This window comes from Takifugu flavidus, chromosome 9, assembly GCF_003711565.1.
Source record: "Takifugu flavidus isolate HTHZ2018 chromosome 9, ASM371156v2, whole genome shotgun sequence".
NCBI lineage: Eukaryota > Metazoa > Chordata > Actinopteri > Tetraodontiformes > Tetraodontidae > Takifugu > Takifugu flavidus.
The window spans coordinates 9,056,698-9,082,515 of record NC_079528.1 but is presented as its reverse complement, the minus strand read 5'-3'; the positions used below and the strand labels follow the sequence as shown (position 1 = coordinate 9,082,515).

Here is a 25,818-nt window from a genome sequence, read left to right as displayed (position 1 = left end):
TCTCTCTCTTCTACCGTCCCCCCCCCTCCTCTCCCTGTCCCCCTCGGCCCCCCCTCTCCAGGCTCTCAGTAGCTCCGCCCGCCTCTCCGCTTCGCCGTCTCTGTGCCGTCTGTACCTGTCTGTGTGTCTGTTTGCCTGTCTGCCTGTCTGACCGTCTGTTTCTCCCTCCCTCTCCGTACCTGCCCCCTTCTCTGTCCCTCTCTCCCCCTCTCGGTGCGGATATGATCCCGGTTTTCCGGAGATGAGGTTCCGAAATGTGTCCTTCCTGACGGTTCTGTTGTTTGGGCTCAGCGGGCTGCTCTCCCTGTCCTGGTACACCGCCTTCAGCAGCTCCAGAGGTAAGACCCGGACCCCCGCTCTGCTGGGCTGGGGGGAGGTGCGGGGGGTCGGGGGGACGCTGCAGTTTGAGGCGGTTGTGGCGAATCACGTGTGTACCTGAAGGAGAGATGAAGCAGGAGCAGCAGGAGAGCAGGAGGAGCAGCAGCAGGAGGAGCAGCAGGAGGTTTTGTTTTGTGTTGGTGGTGGTTTGGGATGAGTTCAGGAGGAGTGTGTGAACGTGTGTGTGTTTGGGCGTCAGTTGTTGCTGGGGGGGGGGGGGGGGGGCTCCAACACTGAGGTCATGACGGAGGACTTGATTTGTTAGATGAGCTTCAACTGACAGATCCTGGAGGTTAAGGGAGCGCTTGGTTTGTGGTGCTTTTATGATGTGTGGTAGGAGGGAACTGAGGGAGGGAGTGCTTGATTTATGACGGGGGGCGGGGGGGGGGGGGGGTGGATTCTGATAACTGATGGGCTCTTCATAAAAGAATGCTCACTTTGTTCCTTTTAAGAGGTTCTGTTTGTAAAGGAACACATGGGACAAGCTATGTGGGGTGGGAATAGAGGTGTGTGTCTGTGTGTGTGTGTGTGTGTGTTGGGTGTGTGTGTGTGTGTGTGTGTGTTGGGTGTGTGTGTGTGCGTGTGTTGGGTGTGTGTTGTGTGTGTGTGTGTGTGTGTGTGTGTGTGTGTGTTGTGTGTGTGTGTGTGTGTGTGGTGTGTGTGTGTGTGTGTGTTGTGTGTGTGTGTGTGTGTGTGTTGTGTGTGTGTGTGTGTGTGTGTGTGTTGGGGGGGTCAAGGAGGTGGTAGCTGTCCTACAGCAGGTTGTGCTGGAGGTCCGGGTCAGCGTCACAGAGGGAGCGCTTGTTTGTGCAGCCAGAGCAGCTGCTGGAGCCCAGATGAGACGGAGACGATCACTTATGATCAGAAATAACGCTGCAGATAAGGCAGGGAGCACTTGGTTTCCTTCACAGGTCAGCTGGTTAAGCAAACCTCAGCAGAGGGAGGGGTTAGTCTGATTTAAGGCACCTCTACAGCTGGACTGTGTGGACACTTCAGGGGAACTTCCAGGTTCTGAGGACAAGGGCTGAGATGTGATACAGAACCACGGGCTTCACTTCTGAGCTGTAACAGCAGGAGGGACGGAGACACCATGAAGGTGCTTTTGGCAGTGAAGCGTCTTCAGGTGCCAAATTCAGTCTTGGGGAGCACTTGGTTTGTGACAGCTTACAGCTGGCGAGGGGGTGGAGATTAAAGAGTCCTGCTGTTGTATTTTCTCAGCTGAGAGGGAGCGCTTGGTTCTGGTGTTAACACACAGCAGGAGGAGACGTACCGGCCACGCGTGGTGTGTTTGCTCAGGTGGGCGGAGTCAGAACAACATCCCAGTCAGGAGCACGACACACTTTCTCTGGCAACATGTCTGGATCTTCATGTATTGATTGATTATCAACATGAAAATGATTTTGGTTGGTGAATCTTTTGGATTTTATTCTCTAACTTTGCAAGGTCAAAGGTCAATGCTGACAGGTGTGATGGTTGGATTTTTCAAGGCAATTCTTATTGTTCTCAAATTCAGATATAACTTTTAGGAACACACACACTCACACACACTCACACACACACACTCACACACACACTCACACACACACTCACACACACAAACACACACACACAGATTGGTTTACTACATGCAATTAGTTCATAGTGATCAGATGACACATGAGCTTCTTTTCAGCAGTGAACATGCTCGGCCTTGTCGCTCCCCCTCACACACACACACACACACACACACTCACACACACATGCGGACACACACATCCTGCCTGGCATTGTGTGTTTGTCAGGAACTTGGTTTGTCCTTCCTCTGAGACTGTTGCTCAGATAAACGTTAGCTTGCGGCTAAATTAATTGTAGACTGAAAAGAAAAGCAGATGGGAACATTATTGTAGCATCCAGCAGGTTTTATTCCCATTATTGTATCAGGTTACAGTCTGCTGTGTTACAGCCCTCCTCCCCTCTCCTCCCCTCCTCCTCCTCCTCCTCCTCCTCTTCCTCACGCTGACCTCACGCTCACCGTGATGTTCCTCTAACATGCAGAAAAAACAGGTACGCCCTGTTTACGCCCTGTTTACGCCCTGTTTACGCCCTGTTTACGCCCTGTTTGGACTGTCTGTTATACTGGAGCGTCCGAGAAGAGAGCCACATCCGTCGTCGTGGAAACGCAAAGCAAATTGTTTTCAGTGTTTCCGGGCAGGCATCTGAGATGGTTCTGAGATAAAACAACACGTCAGCAGAGATTTGGATTGATCAGGTTGTGGTTCCACCCATCAGCCCCTTTGATCCCATCAGCCCCTTTGATCCCATCAGCCTTTGATCTGCTGCCTGATGGACTGATCAGTCATCAATAGTGTGTGGATGCTGTGCTGGGATGTCGGGGAACGATGGTCCTCACCTGGAAGGGAGAGCAGCATGAGAAGGGAGGAACGGAGCATGTGAGCTGCTGGCTGCACCATGTGACTGCCTGACCTCTGACCTCTGTCTGAGGACACTGGCTCTTTGTTTAGGATTTTCAGTTCAGCTCAGAGAGGAGAAGAAGTCTTTTATTGAAGTGGAAACTGAAATAAACTCCAGGAAAGCATCGACGCTGAGGAGCTCGTGATTGAGAGTCTTTGTGCACAAGTCATGAGACACTGAGAGCTGGGGGGGGAGGAGGGGGGGGAGGGAGGAGAGGGGGGAGGGGGGGAGAGGGGGAGGGGGAGGGGAGGGGGGAGGAAGGGGGAGGGGGAGGGGGAGGGGGGGACGGGGAGGGGGGGGGAGGAGGGAGGGTGAGGAGAGGGGGGAGGGGAGGGGGAGGGAGGGAGAGGAGGGAAGAGGGGGGGGAGGGGAGGACGGGAGGAGGGGGGCGAGGAGGGGGGGAGGGGGGGGGAGGGTAGGGAGGAGGGGGGGGAGGAGGGGGGAGGAGAGGGGGGGAGGTGAGGGGGAGGGAGGTAGAGGAGGGAAGAAGAGCAGGGGGGGAGGGGGGGGGAGGAGGAGAGGAGGGGGGGGAGGGGGGGGGAGGGGGAGAGGGGGGGAGGAGGAGCAGGGAGGGGGGTGAGGAGGGGGGGAGCAGGGAGGAGGAGGAGAGGAGGGGGGGGTGAGGAGGGGGAGGGAGGAGGGGGGGGTGAGGAGGGGGGGAGCAGGGAGGAGGAGAGGGGGGGAGGAGCAGGGAGGGGGGGGAGGGGGAGGGAGGAGAGGGGGGGGGGGGGGGTGAGGAGGGGGGGGAGGGGGGAGGAGGAGCAGGGGGGGGTGTGGAGGGGGCTCCCCTCCTCCTCCACCTGCTCAGAATCTTCTGACCTTTTTACTATGATTTGTCAACAAAACTGCTGCAGCTTCCTGGAAAAATCCTTCATTTACTGACTGAACCAAACAACTGAAGTCCAACGTTCTTCTGCTGCACCTGAACACACGTGATGTTCACAGGTGGCTGTTTACAACAACAACAACAACAACAACACAGATAAATAAACATGTTTACCACATGAAGATCAGAGCTTCTGCTTCACCTCTGATCACTCAAAGCTCCTGCACAAGATCAAATAGGACCTTTGAACTTGATAACACAATCACGGGGTCACACACACACACACACACACACACACACACACACACACACACACACACACACAGTCAGCAGCTGGCTTCTGTCCATCAGTACTCAGAATTGCAAGGACATGTGTTGACCAGGCTGAGTAATATTACACCCCGTGCGTGGTGTGTGTGTGTGTGTGTGTGTGTGTGTGTGGTGTGTGGTGGTGTGTGGGTGTGTGTGTGTGTGTGTGTGTGTGTGTGTGTGTGTGTGTGTGTGAGACTCTGTGTGCCACACATCAGTGTGCCCATCCAACCTGATGATGTCATGGTTGCAGCAGCCGACCTCTGACCTTATATGGTCCTTCCTGTTGTCCCCGTCCCACCATGGTTGATGCTCATTGGCTCCTCCCCCAGGTTCTCCCCGTTCTGACTGGTTCCCTCCCAGTTTGGGAGCCTTCCAGTTCCAGCCTGGTGAATAAAACACACTGAAGTCCAGTTGGCAGCTGCTGAAGATGAGACTCAGGGTGGTTTTAGCCTCTCCAGGCCCAACAGGCTGCTCTGTTGCCCCAGTCTTTCCAGTTGCCCCTCCATCTTCTCAATGGTGGCTTGTTTTTCCCCCAGTGGTCTCATCCACTGCTGCGACCTGACTTCGCTCACCTCCTCCTCCCAGACGGGAGGAGTCCCATCAGCAGGGCTGCGTGGGACTGGTAGAACATCTGTTCCTTCCCACCTCTGGAGGCACGAGGACGCACGCTCTCGCTCACAAAGTGGTGTTTGTCACCACCGCAACAATGATCTCTGGCTGCTGGGGTGACTACAGCTCCCTCATCACCATGGTAACCCTCCACCTACTGACCAGTCCATCTGGAGGAGCAACATCCCATATTTTACACCAATAGAACAGGACATTCTCTGGCTAACTCCGCCCCTTTCGCTACCTTTTGGAGGTCCTCACAACTTCAAAGGACTGTTGAAGGATGAAGCTGTTGTTTGGCTGAGGTCAGGGGTCAGGGGTCAGAGGTCAGCCACCATGACTAACGGCTGTGGTGACCAGTTTAAGCAGGTTAACAGGCTCCAGTTTGAGTTCTGGTCCACATGTTCCGGGTCCTTCAGTTGTTTTTCTGGTTCTTGGATTTCTGCCTCTGAGGGACTGAAACCTGCAACCTGCCCCAGATACACTCTCCTGTTGCCCCATCAACCATTGAGCGTCTGTTCCCACGGTAACATTAGCTCTTGATTCCCAACACCCTCTGTGTGTGTGTGTGTGAGTGTGTGTGTGTGAGTGTGTGTGTGTGTATGTTCAGTGTGTGTGTGTGAGTGTGTGTGTGTGTGTTCAAGTGTGAGTGTTGTGTGTGTGTGTTCAGTGTGCGTGTTTGTGAGTGTGTATGTGTGTGTGTGTGGTGTGTGTGTTCAGTGTGAGTGTGTGTGTGTGTGTTCAGTGTGCATGTTTGTGAGTGTGTATGTGTGTTGTGTGTGTGTGTTCAGTGTGAGTCTGGTGAGTGTGGTGTGTGTGTTGTGTCAGTGTGCGTGTTTGTGAGTGTGTATGTGTGTGTGTGTGTGTTCAGTGTGAGTCTGTGTGAGTGGTGTGTGTGTGTTCAGTGAGGTGTGTGTGTGTGTGTTCAGTGTGAGTGTGTGTGAGTGTGTATGTGTGGTGTGTGTTCAGTGTGAGTGTGTGTGAGTGTGTGTGTGGTGTGTGTGTTCAGTGTGTGTGTGTGTGAGTGTGTGTGTGTGTGTGTTCAGTGTGTGTGTGTGTGTGTGTGTGTGTTCAGTGTGAGTGTGTGTTGTGTGTTCAGTGTGCGTGTTTGTGAGTGTGTGTGTGTGAGTGTGTGTGTGTTCAGTGTGAGGTGTGTGTGTGTGTTCAGTGTGCGTGTTGTGAGTGTGTATGTGTCTGTGTGTGTGTGTGTTCAGTGTGAGTCTGTGTGAGTGTGTGTGTGTGGTGTTCAGTGTGAGAGTGTGTGTGTGTGTGTTCAGTGTGCGTGTTTGTGAGTGTGTATGGTTGGGAGTGTGTTCAGTGTGTGTGTGTGAGTGTGAATGTGTGTCTGTGTGTGTGTGTGTTCAGTGTGAGCCTGTGTGAGTGTGTGTGTGTGTGTTCAGTGTGAGTGTGTGTGTGTGTGTGTTCAGGTGCGTGTTTGTGAGTGTGTATGGGGGTGTGTGTGTGTGTGTGTCTTCAGTGTGAGTGTGTGTGAGTGTGTGTGTGTGTTCTGTGTGTGTGTGTGTGAGTGTGTGTATGTGGTGTGTGTTTGTGTGTGTGTGTGTGTTCTGTGTGTGTGTGTGAGTGTGTGTATGTGTGTGTGTCAGTGTGTGTGTGAATGTGGTGTGTTCAGTGTGTGTGTGTGTGTATGTGTGTGTGTGTGAAGACACATCAATAACACAACCACCAGCAATGCTGCTTTTATTCATTCTTTTATTTTGCTGAAATCTTTCCTGTGTTCATTCAACTGGTTTAATTCCAGTAAACACACAGATTCTGCAGTTGACCTTTAACCTTTTGTTGCTTTAATTTAAGGACGATTCTCTGCTGGACGTGAATCTTAAATAAATGTGTAAACAAACGGAGACGATCACTGTTGATGAGTTTTTAAAAGCTTCTGAGACTCTGACATCAATTATTCATCCCTCAATCTGGCATTTTAATTTGTAAAAGCTTTTATTGTTCCGTTCTACACACACACACACACTCACACACACACACTCACACACACTTACACACACACACACACACACACACACACACACACACACACACACACACTCACACACTCACACACACTACACACACTTACACACACTTACACACACACACTCACACACACACACTCACACACTCTCTCTCACACACACACACACTGACACACACACACAAACACACACACACACACACTGATACTACATTAACTACAGAGAACAAAAGATTCTAATTCTAATTTTTGTAACTTTCCTTCATCCCTGATCTGATCTGGAGTGTGTGTGAGTGTGTGTGTGTGTGTGTGTGTGTCTGTGTGTGTGTGTGTGTGTGTGTGAGTGTGTGTGTGTGTGTGGTGTGTGTGTGTGTGTGTGTGTGTGTGTGTGTGTGTGTCTGTGTGTGTGAGGGAGAGCGGCTCCATGGGTTGTTGCTATGGTGACAGAAATTCTCAGGCATTCATCAGTTTATTTGAATCTTTGACAGGTTTTCCATCATCAGACCAGCCCAGCTTCTCTGGCTGATCCTGAACGCACCGCAAATCCTCCTCTTCCTCCTCTTCATCACAGCCTGTGTGGGTATGTTGTTGGTGTTTGGGCATGTTGTTGGTGTTTGGGCCTGTTGTTGGTGTTTGGGCCTGTTGTTGGTGTTTGGGCCTGTTGTTGGTGTTGGGCCTGTTGTTGGTGTTTGGGCTGTTGTTGGTGTTTGGGCATGTTGTTGGTGTTGGGTCTGTGGTTGGTGTGTGGGTCTGTGGTTGGTGTTTGGGTCTGTTGTTGGTGTTTGGGTCTGTGGTTGGGTGTGTGGGTCTGTGGTTGGTGTTTGGGTATGTGGTTGGTGTGTGGGTCTGTGGTTGGTGTTTGGGTCTGTGGTTGGTGTGTGGGTCTGTGGTTGGTGTGTGGGCCTGTTGTTGGTGTTTGGGCCTGTTGTTGGTGTGTGGGTCTGTGGTTGGTGTGTGGGTCTGTGTGGTTGGTGTGTGGGTATGTGGTTGGTGTGGGGGGTATGTTGTTGGTGTTTGGGTCTGTTGTTGGTGTTTGGGATGTGGTTGGTGTGGGGGTATGTGGTTGGTGTGGGGTATGTGGTTGGTGTGAGGGTATGTGGTTGGTGTGGGGTATGTGGTTGTGTGTGGGTATGTGGTGGTGTGAGGGTATGTGGGTGGTGGTGTGTGGGTATGTGGTTGGTTGTGTGGGTATGTGGTTGGTGTGTGGGTCTGTTGTTGGTGTTTGGGAATGTTGTTGGTGTGTGTGGGTATGTGGTTGGTGTGTGGGTATGTGGTTGGTGTGTGGGTTGTGGTTGGTGTTTGGGTCTGTTGTTGGTGTTGGGTATGTTGTTGGTGTGAGGGTATGTGGTTGGTGTGTGGGTATGTGGTGGTGTTTGGGTCTGTTGTTGGTGTTGGGTATGTGGTTGGTGTGTGGGTCTGTGGTTGGTGTGTGGGAATGTTGTTGGTGTTTGGGAATGTTGTTGGTGTGTGGGTCTGTGGTGGTGTGTGGGTATGTGTTGGTGTGTGGGTATGTGGTTGGTGTTTGGGTATGTGGTTGGTGTGTGTGGGTCTGTGGTTGGTGTGCGGGTCTGTGGTTGGTGTGTGGGTCTGTTGTTGGTGTTTGGGCCTGTTGTTGGTGTTTGGGAATGTTGTTGGTGTGTGGGTATGGGTTGGTGTTTGGGTATGTGGTTGGTGTGTGGTCTGTGGTTGGTGTGTGGGTCTGTGGTTGGTGTGTGGGTCTGTGGTTGGTGTGTGGGTCAGAGGTCAGGTGTGTGACAGCCGATACTGAGAGGAGCAAGCACATGAGATCTTCTGAGTGCTACACACACACACACACACAGCCCCCCCCACACACACACAGCCCCCCCCCCACACACACAGCCCCCCCCCCACACACACAGCCCCCCCCCCCCACACACCACACACACACACAGGCAAATACACACAAAGAAAACAAGTATTGACTAATGGCTCAAATAAACAGCGAATCAGTCTACATATTGACTGAAACCAGAACCTCCTCTCACACACACTCACACTCGCACTCGCACTCGCACTCGCACTCACACTCACACTCACACACACACACACACACACACACTCACACACACACACAGTAGTGTGTAGTAGGCCTCCGTGAGGAGAGTGAATGGGCGTGGCCCTCCACCAGGAAATGGTTGATGAATTGGTCACCTGATCCGTGTGTGACGTTGCTCTGTGTTCAAGGTTTCTGTGATCAAGGTTTCTTCTGACCTCCTCAGCCCTGAGACCCATCAGAACTGATCTGGTTCAGCAGAACCCAAACAGAACTCATGACTTTGGTCAACACAGCAGGAAAAAGTGGTAATGACACATGAGTGTCTCCTGAAGTCCTGGAGGTGGAGATGTGAGAGGAGCTGTGTCACCAGCCCTTGTCTCAGATATAAACAGACTAACTCCGTGACGGTTCCTCTATGGAATGTTCCTCTGTTGGGGAACGCTGGGAGAACATCAGCTTCCACCTGTGACTCAGCAGCTTCCTGTCGCGGCCTCAGTCGCCAGTTCTAGTGACACACTTCCTGTTTGGAGCTCTGCTTTACTCCCTGATGCTGGTGCATCAAACCCACCAGGCCCAGAACACAGGCAGGTCCTCAGAAGCTCACGGGCCCAGTTTGAACTGGGTTCAGATGAGGTGTCAGTGGAACCCCAGGTCCCTGTTTGTGGGTCCCACTGGTCTTTGGGTTTATAGGAGTCAAGAAGAGCTGAAGAATTGTGCAGGTTCCTGTAGCGCCATCATCAGGACAGCAGGTCCTCAGCACGAGACACCAACATGATTTAGATCTGAGAGATTTTCAGGCTTTTCTGTGACCAAAGTGAGGAAGTTAATCACAGTTTAGGAAGAGCAGCTCGCTAATTAATGGCTCCACATGCTCCACATACTGGATGAAAGGAAGAAAGGAAAGACAGGAAGACACGCCTGAGATCTACCAGTGACGTGTGGACTCCTCACTTCCTGTCAGCCAGTTTGAATTGATGGTTAATCTGCATGATGTCCCAGTAAAAGTGTGGAGGGATTAAAGCAGCTTCTCCTCGGAGCTTTAGGAGCAGTTTGAACCTTTTAGCTTGATGGTTTGACTCAGATTATTTCTCTACCTGCTGATGTTGACGAGCTGCTTTGGTCTCTCTGCTGCTGTAATCCAGATAATGGAAAATAATCTGTCAGAAAAACCATCTGTCGCTCCTCCCAACAACATTCCTCCCTTCTCTCCTTCTCTCCTCTGTTCTTCTCCTCTTCTTCTCCTTCTCTTCTCCTGCTCTGCTCCTCCTCTTGTGTAGGAGATGTGGTGGACATCTACCAGCGGGAGTTCTTGGCACTGAGGGAGCGCCTCCACTTGGCTGAGCAGGAGAACCTTCGACGTTCCAAAGAGCTCAACCTGGTGCTGGAGGAGATCAAGAAGGCCATTGCCGAGAAGCAGGCCCTGCGGGACATCAATCGCACCTGGAGCAGCCTGTCGGGTCGGTGCTGGTCCAGATTAAACCTCACTGGTTCCACCTCGTTTCATATAGTGTCACAGAACCTGTTGGATGCAGATTACTGCTAACCTTCATCAATGTTCTGGTTCCAGAAGAGACCAGGCTGAGGCTGTGGAACGTGAGCAGCAGCAAAAATGTCCTTCAGCTTCCCTCCATCTTCCATCATCTTCCTCACCTGTTGAACAGAGATGACAGCCTCCTTCCTGCTGTGCATGTGGGCCAGGGTCGCACAGGAGGTAAGAGCCGAGGTCCTCCTGCCCCTCGTGGAGCAGGTCAGACCACCACCCAGGATCACAGCTCACCTCTAACACCCCCTGCCTGTAGTTTCCATAGTGATGGGGGTCCCCAGTGTGAAGAGGGAGGTCCACTCCTACCTGACCGACACGCTCAGCTCGCTAATGTCGGAGCTCAGCGCCGCAGAGAAGGAGGACTGTGTCATCGTGGTCCTCATCGCCGAGGTCAGTGGCCGCGTGTTTGTGTTCCGATGTTTCCTCGCAGGCGTTCTGAAGGTCACTGGTTCCATTAACGACCCCCACACTGGGTAAATTAGCCTTTAGCTTCTGCCATCATGCTAACTGCTGCAGGCATCTCACTCACAGTCAGGCTGCAGCTTCTCTAACGAAATCTTCTGATTCTGACGTTCAACAATAAAAACATGCTGAACTGAATCCTCAATCCTCGTCTCTGCGGCCAAAATGTTCTCAGCGTTTTCTAAAAGCGTAGCATGAATTTTACATGACTGGATGATGCACCAAAGAAGGCAACATCTCTGGAAGCCTCTGAGAGTAAAAACATGGCTTTTATTCTTAAACTCAGGCGTTAATGAGGTGGTCAGCTGAGCCAGAACCAGCAGGAAGTCGGATCCTGGTCCAGACTGATGGAATGAAGAGTAACACTCTTCAATACTCAAAGCTTTACTGTTCATTAAAAACACCTACAGGAGCAGCTGGAGGAGAAGATGGAAGGATATCAGGATACATGTGGAAAACTAATCAAATCATGAGATTAATCCCAGAATTCAGAGGAAGTTAAAATGGAAAATAACCAGTAAAGAGACCAAGAGAGGCTGGAGCAGCTCTGGAGGTCTGTCAGAATCCTGAAGATCCAAGTTTCACATCAACAACGTGACAAACGGCAACACAAACCACATCTGCTGCTAATTAACATGAGCACTGCCTTAGCCCCGCCCACCTCCACACACACACACACACACATTTCCCAAAATAAACAATTATTTGAAAACTTGATTGCATCACTGCCCAGCCCCCCGTTGGTCCAATCAGGGCCCGGCTGGCCTGCGCGTGTGTGTGTGCGTGTGTGTGTGTGTGTGTGGTGTGTGTGTGTGTGTGTGTGTGTGTGTGTGTTTGAAACAGGAAACAGTTGTGTCCTGGTGTTTTCTCCATGTTTGGACGGACTCATGTGAAGCAGCTGTTATCTATATTATTATCTGTTGTGAATAAATGTCACACATGAAAGGTGTGTGTGTGTGTGTGTGTGTGTGTGTGTGTTTCCAGGCTGACCAGCAGTACGCCAGCAGTGTAGCAGACAACCTGAAGCGCCTGTACGTTCACCTGCTGTTTCTATGGCAACAGATCAACAGGTTCTGGTGGGACGGGTCCTCCAGATTCTTCTCACCTCCACTTTGTCTCCTTCCTGTCTCAGTTTTCCTGCAGAGATTCAGTCGGGACTCCTCGAGGTCGTCTCGCCGTCCTCTCATTTCTACCCCGACTTCTCCCAACTGAGGGAGTCGTTTGGAGACCCGAAGGAGAGGGTCAGGTGTGTGTTCCCCCGAGGAGTTTCTGTTGTCCCACATGGCCTCTGCACCTGAAGGCAGCACCAGCTCCTCAGAACGTCTGTGATGAAGCGTCGGTTCTGATGAGCCCACACACACACACACACGCACACACATACACACACACGCATACACACACACACACACACACACACACACACTCACACACATACACACACACACACGCACACGCATACACACACACACATACACACACACTCACACACATACACACACACACACGCACACGCATACACACACACACATACACACACACACACTCACACGCACACACACACACACACATACACACACACACTCACACACATACACACACACACAACACACACACACACTCACACACACACACACCACACACACACACACAACACACACACACACACACACGCACACACACTCACACGCAACACACACACACACACACACATACACACACACACACACACACTACACACACACACACACACACACGCATACACACACACACTCACACACATACACACACACACACACACACACACACGTACACGTACACACACACACACTCACGCACACACACGCAGACACACACACACACATATTGAGGTGACATCATTTTATTAATAAACGGTTGTTTCATCTTCTTCGTCTGGTTTCCATGGTGACTGAACTGCCCAGGGGAAGCATTTAAAGGAGGACAGGAGATGGAGGGGTGGAGGGATGGAGGGATGGAGGAGTGGAGGGGTGGAGGGATGGAGGGATGGAGGGATGGAGGATGGAGGAGTGGAGGGATGGAGAGGTGGAGGGATGGAGGAGTGGAGGATGGAGGGATGGAGAGGTGGAGGGATGGAGGGGTGGAGGAATGGAGGGGTGGAGGGATGGAGAGTGGAGGGATGGAGGGGTGGAGGGATGTAGAGGTGGAGGGATGGAGGATGGAGGAGTGGAGGGATGGAGGGGTGGAGGGATGGAGGGGTGGAGGGATGGAGGGGTGGAGGGGTGGAGGGATGGAGGAGTGGAGGGATGGAGAGATGGAGGATGGAGGAGTGGAGGGATGGAGGGGTGGAGGGATGGAGGAGTGGAGGGGTGGAGGGATGGAGGAGGTGGAGGGATGGAGGAGTGGAGGGATGGAGGGGTGGAGGGATGGAGGAGTGGAGGGATGGAGGAGTGGAGGAAGAGGACAAATCTGTAATATTTTGTCCACTACACTGACCTCTGACGGAGGTCACATGACCTGACATCAGAATTCTGAATCAAAGCATCAAAGCATCTGAGTTCTCTAAAATTACTGTAACTACTAGTATCACGTGTGTGAGTGTCGTCTTTGATCATGAATCCCTTTGATCTCTGACCCACTTGCTGTGGGTGACCAGAGCAGCATTGTGATTGGTTGAGGATGTTGCTCCTCTTCCTCAGGTGGAGGACGAAGCAGAACCTGGACTACTGCTTCCTGATGATGTACTGCCAGTCCAAAGGAACCTACTACGTCCAGGTGAGCCATGAGGAACCTGTCTCACCTTGATGATGAGCCTCCATTGGAGCCTCCACACCCACACGTTTACACTGTGGCTTCTCTGCCTCGTCCAGCTGGAGGACGACATCGTGGCTCGGCCCAACTTCTTCACCACCATGAAGAACTTTGCAGTGCAGCAGCCGCTGGAGGACTGGATGATCCTGGAGTTTTCCCAGCTGGGCTTTATCGGTTTGTACCATCACGGCGGGTGTGTTGGGAGAAAGGGAACTAAATAATAGGACCCTGATGGAGGTGGAGGTGGAGGCAGCTCCTCCTCCTGGTCATACTGGTCATGCTGGTCATGCTGGTCATGCTGGTCATACTGGTCATGCTGGTCATACTGGTCATGCTGGTCATACTGGTGATACTGGTCATACTGGTCATACTGGTCATGCTGGTCATGCTGGTCATACTGGTCATGCTGGTCATACTGGTCATGCTGGTCATACTGGTCATACTGGTCATGCGCTCCCTGTTTCTGACCAGGTGAAGCTCTTTGTTCTCCACCTGCTGCGAGCAGCGTTCATGGGTTCATGGGTTGAAAGTGACGAGCGCTCCAGGCTCCTCACTAATTCAGCTCCTCACATTAGCTCAGTTTAGCTTTGGTCCTGCCTGGTTTCGGTCTGCGGCTGTTTCACGCTGTCGCCCCGTCAGAACCTTCAGAGGCGGAACTGTCCGAACGGATCAGAGCCCGTCAGAAGCTCTTCGCCTGTTTCAGGCCGTTGAGACGGGCCCTCCTCATCACCTTTGACCTTCAGTTCCCACCAAATGTTCCCTCCGCCGTAAATGACTTGACTCATCACAGAGCCTCCTGATAACTAGCTGTTAGCTAGCAGTTAGTGGGTTGGTTAGTTGGTTGGTTAGTTAGTTGCCCCTCACTCTTTCAGCTTTTCCTGTCCTGCTTCTGTCTGACAGGTAAGATGTTCAAGTCTCTGGACCTGTCCCTCATCGTAGAGTTCATGCTGATGTTCTACAAAGACAAACCCATCGACTGGCTGCTGGATCACATCATGTGGGTCAAAGTGTGCAACCCGGAGAAAGACGCGGTGCGGCTCCCAGCCCGGCTCACGTGACCCGTTGTTGTGATGTTTGGAATGACGTGGTGGCGTGTGTGTCCCTCAGAAACACTGTGACCGGCAGAAGGCCAACCTGAGGATTCGCTTCAAACCGTCGCTCTTCCAGCATGTCGGCACACACTCCTCTCTGGCAGGAAAGATACAGAAGCTCAAGGTGTGTGTGTGTGTGTGTGTGAGTGTGTGTGTGTGAGTGTGAGTGTGAGTGTGTGTGTGAGTGAGTGTGAGTGTGTGTGTGTGAGTGAGTGTGTGTGTGTGTGTGAGTGTGTGCGAGTGCCTGCTTTCCCTGACAAACCTGAACCTTTATCCCAGGACAAGGATTTTGGGAAGCAGACGCTCCACAAGGGTCACGCCAACCCACTGGCAGAGGTGACAACCAGCCTGAAGACCTACCAGCACTTCACCCTAGAGAAGGCCTACCTGGGGGAGGACTTCTTCTGGGCCTTCACCCCCGTAGCAGGAGACTTCATCCGGATACGCTTTTTCACACCTGTCCGCATTGAGAGGTTGGTCCACGATGAGATGTGGGAGGGGACGAGGGAGTCCAGTGCTGATCCTGCCTAGTCTGGAACGCTGAGCATGAACCATAGATGAAGAGTCGGGTAGCCCTCGAAGAAATGGTTCCGGTGTCTCGAGAACAGACCAGAGAACCGAGGGGGGGTCAGAAGAGAGCTGGATGGATCACGCAGTCCTGTCTAAAGACATGAAGTTCATCTCATCTCTTTGTTTTTCAGATATTTCTTTCGGAGTGGAAACATTGAGCATCCAGGAGACAAGCTGTACAACACCTCCGTGGAGGTTCAGCCCTTTGACGTGAGTCTGCTCTTCCTCCTCACTGAAGATCTCAGTCTGAGGAAGTCATCACAGATCAGCTACCAATCAGCTGTCGTTTGAAAAAATGCACTTTCTTTTTGATGATTTTTGCTCTAAAATAAAAATTAAATGTTTTGTTTTTTTAAATTTCTGTGGAAAAATCCAAAATCCTGACACAAACATCAGATCTTATATGAAGATTTAACATAAAAACATTTAGTTAAACTTCGTCTGAAGGGCGAAAACAGCTGAGAACACAGATAAGGTGGAGGCGGTTGTCATGGTAACACCAGCCAGGAGAGAGGAACTGTGGTGGAGAGGAGGATGATGATGATCTTCAACACCACCATCACCATCATCATCACCACCACCATCATCACGTCAATAATAATCTAATCCAAAATCATGAACATCAGGATGATCAGAGACTCTCAAATGTCCCTCAGAGAGAGAGAATGTGTGTGTGTGTGTGTGTGTGTGTAACTGTGTGTGATTGTGTTTTGCTCTGTGGTTCCAGAACATACAGGCAGAGAAAGAAGCTCTGACAGATGACAAAGAGAAAACAAAGTACCGTCGAACAGAAGACGGATTCATCAGGATCGGTGAGACAAACAGGATCTTTGTGCATCAAATTCAGAAGTAATGTGAGAAGAACAAGATGTGTGTGTAAGATTCCGTTGAACACCGTTCTGAATGCTGGCAGGGAACTCTGGGTTTCAAACATCAAAGCCTTCTAATTCCATAGTTTATTGATCTTCTTGGTCTCCATCTATTCCAGGAACCTTCCAGAATGGGATTGCAGAGGGGGAGGTAGACCCATCCTTCGGGCCCCTGGAGGCCATGCGTCTCTCAGTGTTGACAGATTCGCCAGTCTGGGTGATCCTCAGTGAGGTTAGGAGGTCCAGTTTTCTGGAACCATACAGTACTTAAACCCTTAGTGATCACTTGATGGTTCCTGGAGATCTGGAATGGAAATCTGAATCCAGTCAGGAACATTTTTAAGGTTTCTACTGAATCATACTGGCTCTTCTGGCTCCTCCCACAGATCTTCATCAAGAAAACAGACTGAGGTTCCTTCTCCAGGTCCTGCCACCAGAGCAACGCCCAGACTTGGAACCCCGCGGTACCACGGCCTCTTGTGGCCGAATCACGCTACTGCAGGAATTATGACGTCAGAGACTGACGGTGCAGCCTGACGCTGCGGTGCCGCTCTGGACCCCCAGTGGAGTTCTGTGTACATAAGGTTGTAGAGTAAATGTCCAACACTGGCGACCGTGAAGGAGGTGCCGTGAGCACCACCACCATCTGCTGATCCGTGTCAGGTGGTGGTCACACCCAGCCCTGCTCCCACAGTAACCAGTGCAGGAATCTTCCCACAGCATGATGGTAGTTTGTGTCATTTGCCTTAACCAAAAGCAACTTCATGTCAAACTGCCCCAGGCTGGAGCACAGCAAGTTCCCAGAATCCTTTGCTCTCACCTCCTCACAACGTTGTGGCTTGAAACTACTGACGACAGCTGAATCTTTACTTTTCTAATAAAATCTTTTAAAGTTGTTTTAATTGAGGCCTTGTCACCAATACTGTGTCTGTCCTGCAGTATTCTGACAGTACTTTAGTGTACTTTACCATAAGGTACTGCACTCTGTTGTACTTTGCTGTACTAGTTTTTCAATCTGGTGCAAAAATAAAAACTCATCTTTTTTCCCATTTCTCTCGTTGACACACATTCTAACAATCAAAGTCCTACCCAGGGAACGAGACTTCTCATCTCAGGTCTATTTTACAGACAAAACAGGTCAGGTGACCGGAAGTGTGACTGTCATGACGTCACACTCTTTGCTGCTATTATTCAAAATGATGTGAGCAGCCTCGATGGAAGCGTGTGCGATGAGCAAGCGTAGACACTTTTACAGAACCAGTCGACACGAAGTAGACGTCACAGGGACAAAGACCACGTGACCGGAAAAGGCAATTATTCGGCAAACGTGTTTCCTGAATTATTCACCTTTTACTTCATTTAAACGTTGGCGTCCTCATTCGCTACTGAGCGCAACCACAATAAAAGACACAATATAGCAGGAAAATCTGATATTGGTGTGTAACACACGTAAGTAGCCCTAATTACAATAGCGCCACCCTGCGGTATGTGTTGATAACTGCAATGACTGAAAGTCTGAACGCATGGGGAGGAAATAAAAGAGGAGTAAAACAACTATTATGAACTTCCCGGGGTGGGGGACAGAGAGAGATTAATGACAACAAAATAAAATTCAGAAATATAACACGACCATATTGACCTGTAACCGGGTATAAGAAGCAGCTTAACCGGTGCTGGATAAGAAGCTCGGAGGGACGCGTGGTTACGTCACAGCAAAGGACCCTCCGTTATATACATTATTAACAGTATCACTGTCGTTTCCGTGTTTTGCCGTTGTTGGATTTCATCATTACAGTTTGAATATATTTAACAAGCCTTTCCTTTTAGAGCCAATCAGCGTGAACTTCCTGTGACAAGTGGACCAATCACTGCTGTCCACGAGGTTCGGATCCAGGGGTGGGGCGTGTCTATTGAGATTGACAATCGCTCTTAGCCAATCAGCGCGCAGCTCCTGACAAAAACCGTTGTGACGTCTCCCGCTGTGACCAATTCCTGACCGAGGAAGGTGTTCTTTCGCCTTCAATACCCCACGTGACCCTCCTCAGCGCTTCCCAGGCGGCGAGAGTGGTAAACCGGAGGTAAGGAACGAGACCCGTAATTGTTATTTTTACAGTAGAGCCGAATTAATGTAACGGTGTCTCGGCACCGTTAGTTATTCCACAGCCCACACCTACAGATTGTGTAGGTTAAAGTAATTTTGAGGCGTGAAACTTGCAGCATTCTCTTCATGAGCATGATGACATGCCTTGCTAACTGTGGCTAATCACCCACAGGTGAATTCGGCTAACGTGATAGCTTCCATGTTCGCGGTTGCTCTTGCTGTTACTCGATATTTAATCAGAGTTTCCACTGTCTTTAAACGAAATGCGGTTTGTGCCCGTTAAAAAAAAGGATTGTTTTTTGGGTTTTGGATTCGCACTGACAGTCTGTGAGACAGCAAGAAGCTTAGCCAGCTGTCGTTAGCAGAGAGACGTTCTTCTAAGGACTAAATGAATGAGAGGAGGACGCGTGGCCTCTGAATTAGCAAAATAAAGCAATAAATTTGAGTAAAATTGTAAAGAAAATCAATGAACATCTGTCGGGACAATTGCGGCGTCTCAACACTACCCGTGTTCTGGGAATGGACACTTTCCTTGAAGAACTTCGGGGAACGTTGAGGAATCCCGAAGCTAACGTGCTAGCTAGGCTAAAGCTTGTGTCTGGAATGTTCAGATCATTAACATGGAATTTTAAAAATGTCGCATGTTGTTGTTTATTTAATTTAGTTCAGAATATCAAGCCCAAGGGTGCTTTTACATTGTTGAAATGTAGTTATATTTACCACTTTACTGTCTTTAGTTCCCATTCTTTGTAAAAATGCTTCATATTCAAGCGGAATTGGAACTCTTTGGAATCAGACTTATTAAACCATAAGTCTAAAATAACAGGGCGTCCTTATTCTTATTCTGTTAGAAATCAACCATTTCAAACCGGTTTGTTTTCTGCTGAATGTCAGATCCAACCTTGTTTTATTCTGGTGTGATTGAGCCTGACTGGTTTGGCCAGTTTCTCTGAGGCTGAAGTTAGTTGAGTTAATCAATGAAGTGTCAGTGTTACCACCCACCAGTGAAAGTGAATAACTTAGTGGCGTTAAATTGAAGCAGAGCTCGTCAGAGGGGGTCTTCAGAGCCTGTGGACGTCCCGCTAAAGCTGTCCGATGTTCCAGGACGGAGCAGCAAGAAAGTTCCTGTCAAAGATTAAACTGCTCCTCTGGGCGAGGCTGCTCCTCCCACTGTCCTGCCAGGTGAAGCAGCCCTATGTGATTGGGTGCCCTGCTCAAGGGTACCTCGGTGGTCCTCTGAAGGTGTCCCAGCACCGTGTTGCGTCTGCCCCGGGGCTTGAACCGACAACCCTCCACAGCCCCCTCGCCTACCGTCCTGAGTGCTGCTCATTTTTCCCTTCATGACGTCACTTTTCTCTGGCATTAAAACTGCAGCTTGTGATATGACCAACACGTTTTAATGTTCTAATGTTTGAGTGCAGTCATGCAACTAGGAACTCTAACTTTTGGAACGCCGCTTTGATGGTGAAAAAGCACGAGGTAGCGGCTCTGCACACTTGTTCAATTTATAAAAAAATAAAAAACGTTAATCAAGTTGATCCCAGACGAGCTGTTGTCAGGTGTGTGTGTGTGTGGTGTGTGTGTGTGTGTTAATCCCCCAGGATATAATCTCATTAAAGGTTGCAACGCTCACATTGTGTCTTCTGGGTGCTGCTGCTCGGTGTCTTATTTGTTCCAGTGATCGTGTTTAACAGCCTTGTCTCCTGCAGACTATGGATCAGAAGATCAGGTTCTTGGTCCTTCTGGCAGCAGGCCTCCTGTGCCTGAACTTAATCCCCATCTGTTGGGCTGAAGACCCCGTGGAGGACGTCCTTCAGGAGGACTTGGATGTGGAGGATGAGCTCGATCCAGGTTTTGTTGGAGCGGAGGAGGATGAGGAGTTGGAGGGGGATCTCCAGGATGAGGCTCCGCCCACTCCCAAGACTCCACCTGTGCCAAAGGTGAGACTGAAGCCACCTCGGTGGACTGTTGGTGCCCTTCTGTGCGGAGCCAGATCCATTTGCTTTGGCATCACCTGTTCCTTCCCGAGCCGGGCCGGGCCGGGCCGGGCCGAGCTGCTCGCCCCCGTGCTGCTGCCCGACCCCTCCTGATGGCACGTCTTCATGCAGTCCAGTAATGTGCAACACAATCTTCTCTTGTGTGCCAGGTGACCTACAAGGCTCCGGAACCGATGGGGGAACATTACATGGCCGAGTCCTTTGATCGGGGGACGCTGGACGGGTGAGTAACGCGGTGGGTGGGGTCACCTGACCCGGGACCTTCCAGCCGATCCTTCAGTAACTCTCCTGTCCTCCTCAGCTGGGTGATGTCCAGTGCCAAGAAGGAGGACGCCGATGAAGACATTGCCAAGTACGACGGTAAGTCCTCACGTCCGTGTCCTTCAGGACCTCTGTGCTGGAGTCGTAACAGGTGTGTGTTCTGTGCTCAGGTAAATGGGCGGTGGAAGAGATGAAGGACAGCAAACTGCCTGGAGATAAAGGTCTTGTCCTCAAGTCTCGAGCCAAACATCACGCCATCTCCACCCTGCTGCTGCGGCCGTTCACCTTCACCACCAAACCGCTCATCGTGCAGTAAGGAGCCGTCTGCTGCCTCCTCCCACCGCCTCTGCTGCCTTCATCACCTGACTTGTCTGTGTTTGAAGGTACGAGGTCAGTTTCCAGTCGGGCATCGACTGTGGCGGCGCCTACGTCAAGCTGCTGTCCCAGACTCCAGACCTGGACCTGGTCAGTGCTGCACCACACCAACTCTTTAGTGTACTGAGATTAGATTTCTCTGAAGATGCTTCATGTCAGGGCAGATGCAGAAGACCTCTGAAGAGACAAACCCCAGGAAGCCCTCTAGAGGGCGCTGCATCAGCCTGTTTAAACCTGCGCCTTTAGTGGCCCAAAGTCTTAAAAGTGTCTTTGTTTGTTCCGTGTGTGTAGGATCAGTTTGTCGACAGAACTCCGTACACCATCATGTTTGGACCCGACAAATGTGGAGAAGATTACAAACTGCACTTCATCTTCAGACACAAAAACCCCAAAACTGGGGAGTACGAAGAGAAACATGCCAAGAAACCAGATGCTGACCTGAGAACATACTACACAGACAAGAAGACACACCTGTACACGCTGGGTGAGGACCCCCCTCCCACACACACACACACACACCACACACACACACTCTCTGACAGCTGTCCCTGCCTGTGTTGACCTATCTCTGCCCCCCCCCAGTGTTGAACCCTGACAACACGTTTGAGGTTCTGGTGGATCAGACGGTGGTGAACAGCGGAAGTCTGTTGTCTGATATGACCCCCCCTGTCAACCCCCCTGCTGAGATTGAGGACCCTGAAGACCATAAACCTGAAGACTGGGACGAGAGGCCAAAGATCCAGGATCCCACTGCAACCAAACCTGATGATTGGTGAGTACACACAGCTGGTTACCATGGAGATGGTGCTTAATCGGGATGGTGTCGTCTGTGTCCTGGGGGGCTCCAGCAGCTCCTGTGGGAACTGTGACCATGGTCTTCTGACTGTCAGATGTCTTCAGACAACTGTCTGAATGGGTTGGTGCTTGCTGCCCCCTAGTGCGGGCGGGCGGAAGTGCAGGATGTTTTCTGACGTCATGTCGTCGCAGTTGGTTGTTTCGGTAACGACCGCTCGATGGATCAGTGATTGGAAACTGTTTGATCAGGGATGAAGATGCTCCTGCTCAGATTCCTGATGAAGCTGCGGTGAAACCTGACGGCTGGTTGGATGAAGAACCCGAGTACATTGGAGACCCCGCTGCTGTCAGACCTGATGACTGGTGAGTCGAAGCTCCTCAGGTGCTTCTGCTGTCACCTGCTGACACCTGCAGGGTCCAACGCCTGTGTTTCCTGTCCATAAGGGATGAGGATATGGATGGAGAGTGGGAGGCTCCTCAGATCCCTAACCCTGCCTGTGAGGCCGCTCCTGGCTGTGGAACCTGGAAGAGACCAATGATTGACAATCCCAACTACAAGGGCAAGTGGAAGCCCCCCATGATCGACAACCCCAACTACCAGGTATGTTTAACCCTGCCACAGGTAACCGCCAGAAAAGGAGGGTTGTTCTGTCGGAGGAGGTGGCTGAAGTCCAAACGTCTGTTCCAGGGCATCTGGAAACCCAGGAAGATCCCGAACCCGGCATACTTTGAGGACCTGCAGCCGTTTAAGATGACCCCATTCAGCGCTGTGGGCCTGGAGCTCTGGTCCATGACCTCTGACATCTTCTTTGACAACTTCATGATCACAGATGACCGCAACACGGCCGACCGCTGGGCTAACGATGGCTGGGGCCTGAAGAAGGCTGCAGAGAGCGCTGCCGAGGTGAGTGCTGAGGCCGCGGGCCTCGGGTCAAGGCCGGGTCGGGTGGTCAAGGCTGGGTCAAGGCTGGGTCGGTGGTCAAGGCTGGGTCGGGTGGCCAGTGTGGTCCCAGGTCAAGGCCGGGTCGGGTGGTCAAGGCTGGGTCGGGTGGTCAAGGCCGGGTCGGGTGGTCAAGGCCGGTCGGGTGGTCAAGGCTGGGTCGGGGTGGTCAAGGCGGGTCGGGTGGTCAAGGCTGGGTCGGGGTGGTCAAGGCTGGGTCGGGTGGCCAGTGTGGTCCTGTCCAACATCCTCTTGTCTCTTCCAGCCTGGTCTGGCAACTCAGATGTTGAATGCAGCTGAAGAACGTCCTTGGCTCTGGGTCGTCTACGTCCTCACTGTGGCTCTACCTCTCATCCTCATCTTTGTGTTCTGCTGCACCGGCAAGGTAACACACACACACACACACACACACACACACACACACACACACACACACACACACACACACCCTCTGTCCCCTCGGTTCATGTTCTGTTAGCAAGGTTTTATGCGGTAAAGGTAATTAACATGGAAGCGTGTGTGTGTCTTCAGAGGTCTGCAGGTTCAGCTGAGGGTCAGTTGAGTCTGGCCACCTTACAGGAGGAGTTTGGAGACGCACATTTGACTCACTGCTCCTCGCTCTGGGTGTGTGTGGATGTGTGTGTGGATGTGTGTGTGCGTGGGGTCTAGGTCACCTGTATTCGTTTCACTTTAGCAGTAGAATAATTCACTCCAGAAAGTCCAATTTCCAAGGAGCCGTCAGAACCAAACTGTCACTTCTCCCTCTCAGATCTGCTTTTATCTCTTTAATGTGATGTGATGAAAGAAGCTTTGATGTTGTGGTGGACACTAGTCTGTAGTCGTGAGACTAAATCACAGCTGAAAGCCGAGTGGTGAGAAGGTCCGTGTTGGTGCTGTGACATGGAGCTGGGCGACTGTAGATGTTTGGTGCCTCTGGTGTGTGTGGAGACATCACTGGTGTGTGTGGAGACATCAAAGACCTCTGATGTCGTGGGCCTCACGTCCACTGTGTGTTTGCTTTTGATGTGCAGAAAAAGAGCGCCGCAGCATCAGCAGCAGAATACAAGAAGACTGACGAAGCTCAGCCTGATGTGAAGGAGGAGGAGGAGGAGGAAGAGGAGGCAGAAGAGGCCGAGGAGGCCGAGCCCAGCGGTCCAGGTGGGTACCAGCTCTGGCTGCAGCTTCTCTGTAGACCCTGAAGCTCATTGATGGCTTTATGTCAGCTGCAGAAGAGAAGAATGAAGACAGTCCTGCAGAGAAGGAGGAGGACCAGGAGGTGGCAGCAGATGAGGTGAGCTGGCAGAAGCTCTGATGCTGCCTGAGACCTTCAGAGCTGAGGTCCAGAAGCTTCAGGCGCCCTCTGGTGGCGGCCGGTAGTACAGGGCGAGCGGCATGGATGCCTTCTGGAACGTTCAGTCACTCTCAGAGAAAGTTCCACTTTCAAGCTGACAAAAATGACCTTCAGGTTTCAAATGTGAGGCCTTTAATTGAAGACCTGAAGGTGGTTCCCCTGGAGCTGAGCGTTCCTGAACGTGTCCGGCCCGGCTCTGCCTCGGTATCCGGGCTCACGCTAGCACCACAGCGAGCTTTGCTTTTCCTGGGTGAATGATTTCAGCGTCTCTCGTCTCTGTAGAAGTTGGAGGACGACGTTCTGCGGAGATCTCCTCGGAACAGGAAGGTCAGAAGAGACTGATATCTCTGAATCCACAGCAGTGACCACCTCCTCCGCACCTCCTCATGCTCCTCCCCACCTCCTCCTCCTCTGCTCTGAGGTGATGAAGCTGAGATGGAACCCGTTTGAAGATGTGAAATTAGCAGGAAGCAACTCAAGACGTCGTGTAGCTGCGAGGCGACGGCGACCATACGAGTGTGAACGGGACCGAGTTAGTGTGATTAAACAGATTTTGGTTTCTGGATGAGATTAGCTTAATCTTCCTGCATCATTCCATAGCTACACCTGAGCAGGCTCCACCCCTTCAAATCCATAACCCAGTTGTACAAATGGGCCTGTTGAAAGGGCAACGTGCTGTTTCTAGCTTCAATGTTCGCTCACCTTTCCACTTAGCTGTCGAATAACATTGTGCTAGTTTGCTACATTAGCAGCTAACATGTAAATAACAGTTTTCTTCACTTGCTAGCTGCTGATTTATTTGATCATTTACTACTTTATCTTTGAACCTGGAAATGTCCCTCCTTGTTGCCTGCTGCAGCGCGGGCAGTAACGAGGCCACATTTCCCAGGTTTTTAACTTAACGAGCTGCTTTGCTCGGGCTTGTTGGGTCACGGTGGAGAGGAACGCCTTCGCTACATGACCCTGTCGAGTTTTCTGGTCCTGAGCTCCATGTTTGTCCATTTGTAGTCCTGATGGTGCCAGTAGAGGTCACTGGTCCTGCTCCGACCACAGCAGAATCCCCGGTGGAAAGACCCCCCCCCCCCCCCCCCTCCCCCCCCACTTCTATTGACCCATATGAGATGAAAGCGCCTCTAAAGGAGAACCCAGGCGCTCCTGTCCCGGGGGGGGGGGCTGTTCTGGCTCCGTCCTGACCCTAAACTACTGTCCACCGCCCCAGACGTTCACACCAGTGCCCACTAACGCCACCATCAGGACAAAACAAGCTTCTTGCTCTTCTGTATTTCTGAGGTCTGATTTTAATCCTCACAGTTGATCAGTTCTGATCGATCACAGCTAAACTCTCCTGATTGACAGATTTTGGGTGGGGCTAAAGGGGCAGGATTGAGTGTGTGCTTTAGGTCATGTGACTTCTAACCTTTATTTTCCTGCTCTTGGTAGGCTAATCATGAGCTAGTTCAGTTGCAGTTTTAATCTTTGTGTGTTGTTGATCTGAAGTAAAACTTTCTGGAACAAATTTCCTGCCGCAGCGGCTACATTCCTGAGGAGAATGTGCGTCTGCCGTGGCCTCCATGTTGTCCTCTGCTCCTCTGATCACGTGTGGCAGAAGCTGCCGCCACCAGACCGTAGAATGAACACTGTACCCGCTGGTCCGACCTCTGTGACTTTTTATTTTGTGTTTTGAGCGTAAGCTGACCTGTTTGTGATGTAACAACCGACCTGCTGACCTGGCAGGGAAAGAAGCACTGATGGAACCCCAGGGGTGCGGTCAGCTGTCAACTTGTTTGGATGATTAAAAAGAGCCAAGTGGAACCAACAGCGTCATTCAGCGTTTTTCTTTTGGAAGTTAAAGAGGGTTCAAAGTGCACCAGTCTTCATGCTAAAAGCAAAACCAAACATCTGTTAATGATTGATCTTTCAGTCATTGGTCCTGATTGTTCAGTGCACCTGTCAAATAAAACTCATTTAGAGAGTAACTAGTCAGACTTGATAACCATATACCAGCAACAGCATTTACTCCAGAAGTGGGGGTGTTTCCTTGACCTGTTAGTTGGTTTAGCCACTAGGTGCATAAACCGGCTGGCGACAGTTTAGAAGCT

At 51.2% G+C, this 25,818-nt stretch overlaps 2 protein-coding genes across 3 annotated transcripts; both read left to right on the top strand.

The window, feature by feature from the left end:
- Positions 1 to 58: 58 nt before the first annotated feature.
- mgat4b (alpha-1,3-mannosyl-glycoprotein 4-beta-N-acetylglucosaminyltransferase B) lies at positions 59 to 16,948 on the top strand. Its single transcript, XM_057043501.1, has 15 exons — positions 59 to 338; positions 9,855 to 10,034; positions 10,145 to 10,288; positions 10,377 to 10,510; positions 11,567 to 11,613; positions 11,715 to 11,828; positions 13,258 to 13,333; positions 13,429 to 13,543; positions 14,270 to 14,400; positions 14,477 to 14,584; positions 14,740 to 14,933; positions 15,162 to 15,240; positions 15,758 to 15,842; positions 16,019 to 16,131; positions 16,286 to 16,948. Exons 1-15 carry the CDS (start codon positions 242 to 244, stop codon positions 16,307 to 16,309), a joined length of 1,641 nt encoding a protein of 546 aa, XP_056899481.1. The 5' UTR covers positions 59 to 241; the 3' UTR covers positions 16,310 to 16,948.
- Positions 16,949 to 17,823: 875 nt separating this feature from the next.
- canx (calnexin) lies at positions 17,824 to 25,535 on the top strand. Of its 2 annotated transcripts, none has more exons than XM_057043499.1 (15): positions 17,824 to 17,977; positions 19,710 to 19,940; positions 20,147 to 20,220; positions 20,299 to 20,357; positions 20,429 to 20,570; positions 20,642 to 20,723; positions 20,925 to 21,117; positions 21,216 to 21,405; positions 21,678 to 21,791; positions 21,873 to 22,029; positions 22,117 to 22,332; positions 22,634 to 22,753; positions 23,400 to 23,526; positions 23,598 to 23,659; positions 24,002 to 25,535. In XM_057043499.1, exons 2-15 carry the CDS (start codon positions 19,713 to 19,715, stop codon positions 24,059 to 24,061), a joined length of 1,824 nt encoding a protein of 607 aa, XP_056899479.1. In that variant the 5' UTR covers positions 17,824 to 17,977; positions 19,710 to 19,712; the 3' UTR covers positions 24,062 to 25,535. The 2 variants fall into 2 exon arrangements, with proteins under 2 accessions (XP_056899479.1, XP_056899478.1); XM_057043498.1 differs by having other exon boundaries at positions 17,825 to 17,977; positions 23,592 to 23,659.
- The last annotated feature ends 283 nt before the right edge of the window (positions 25,536 to 25,818 follow it).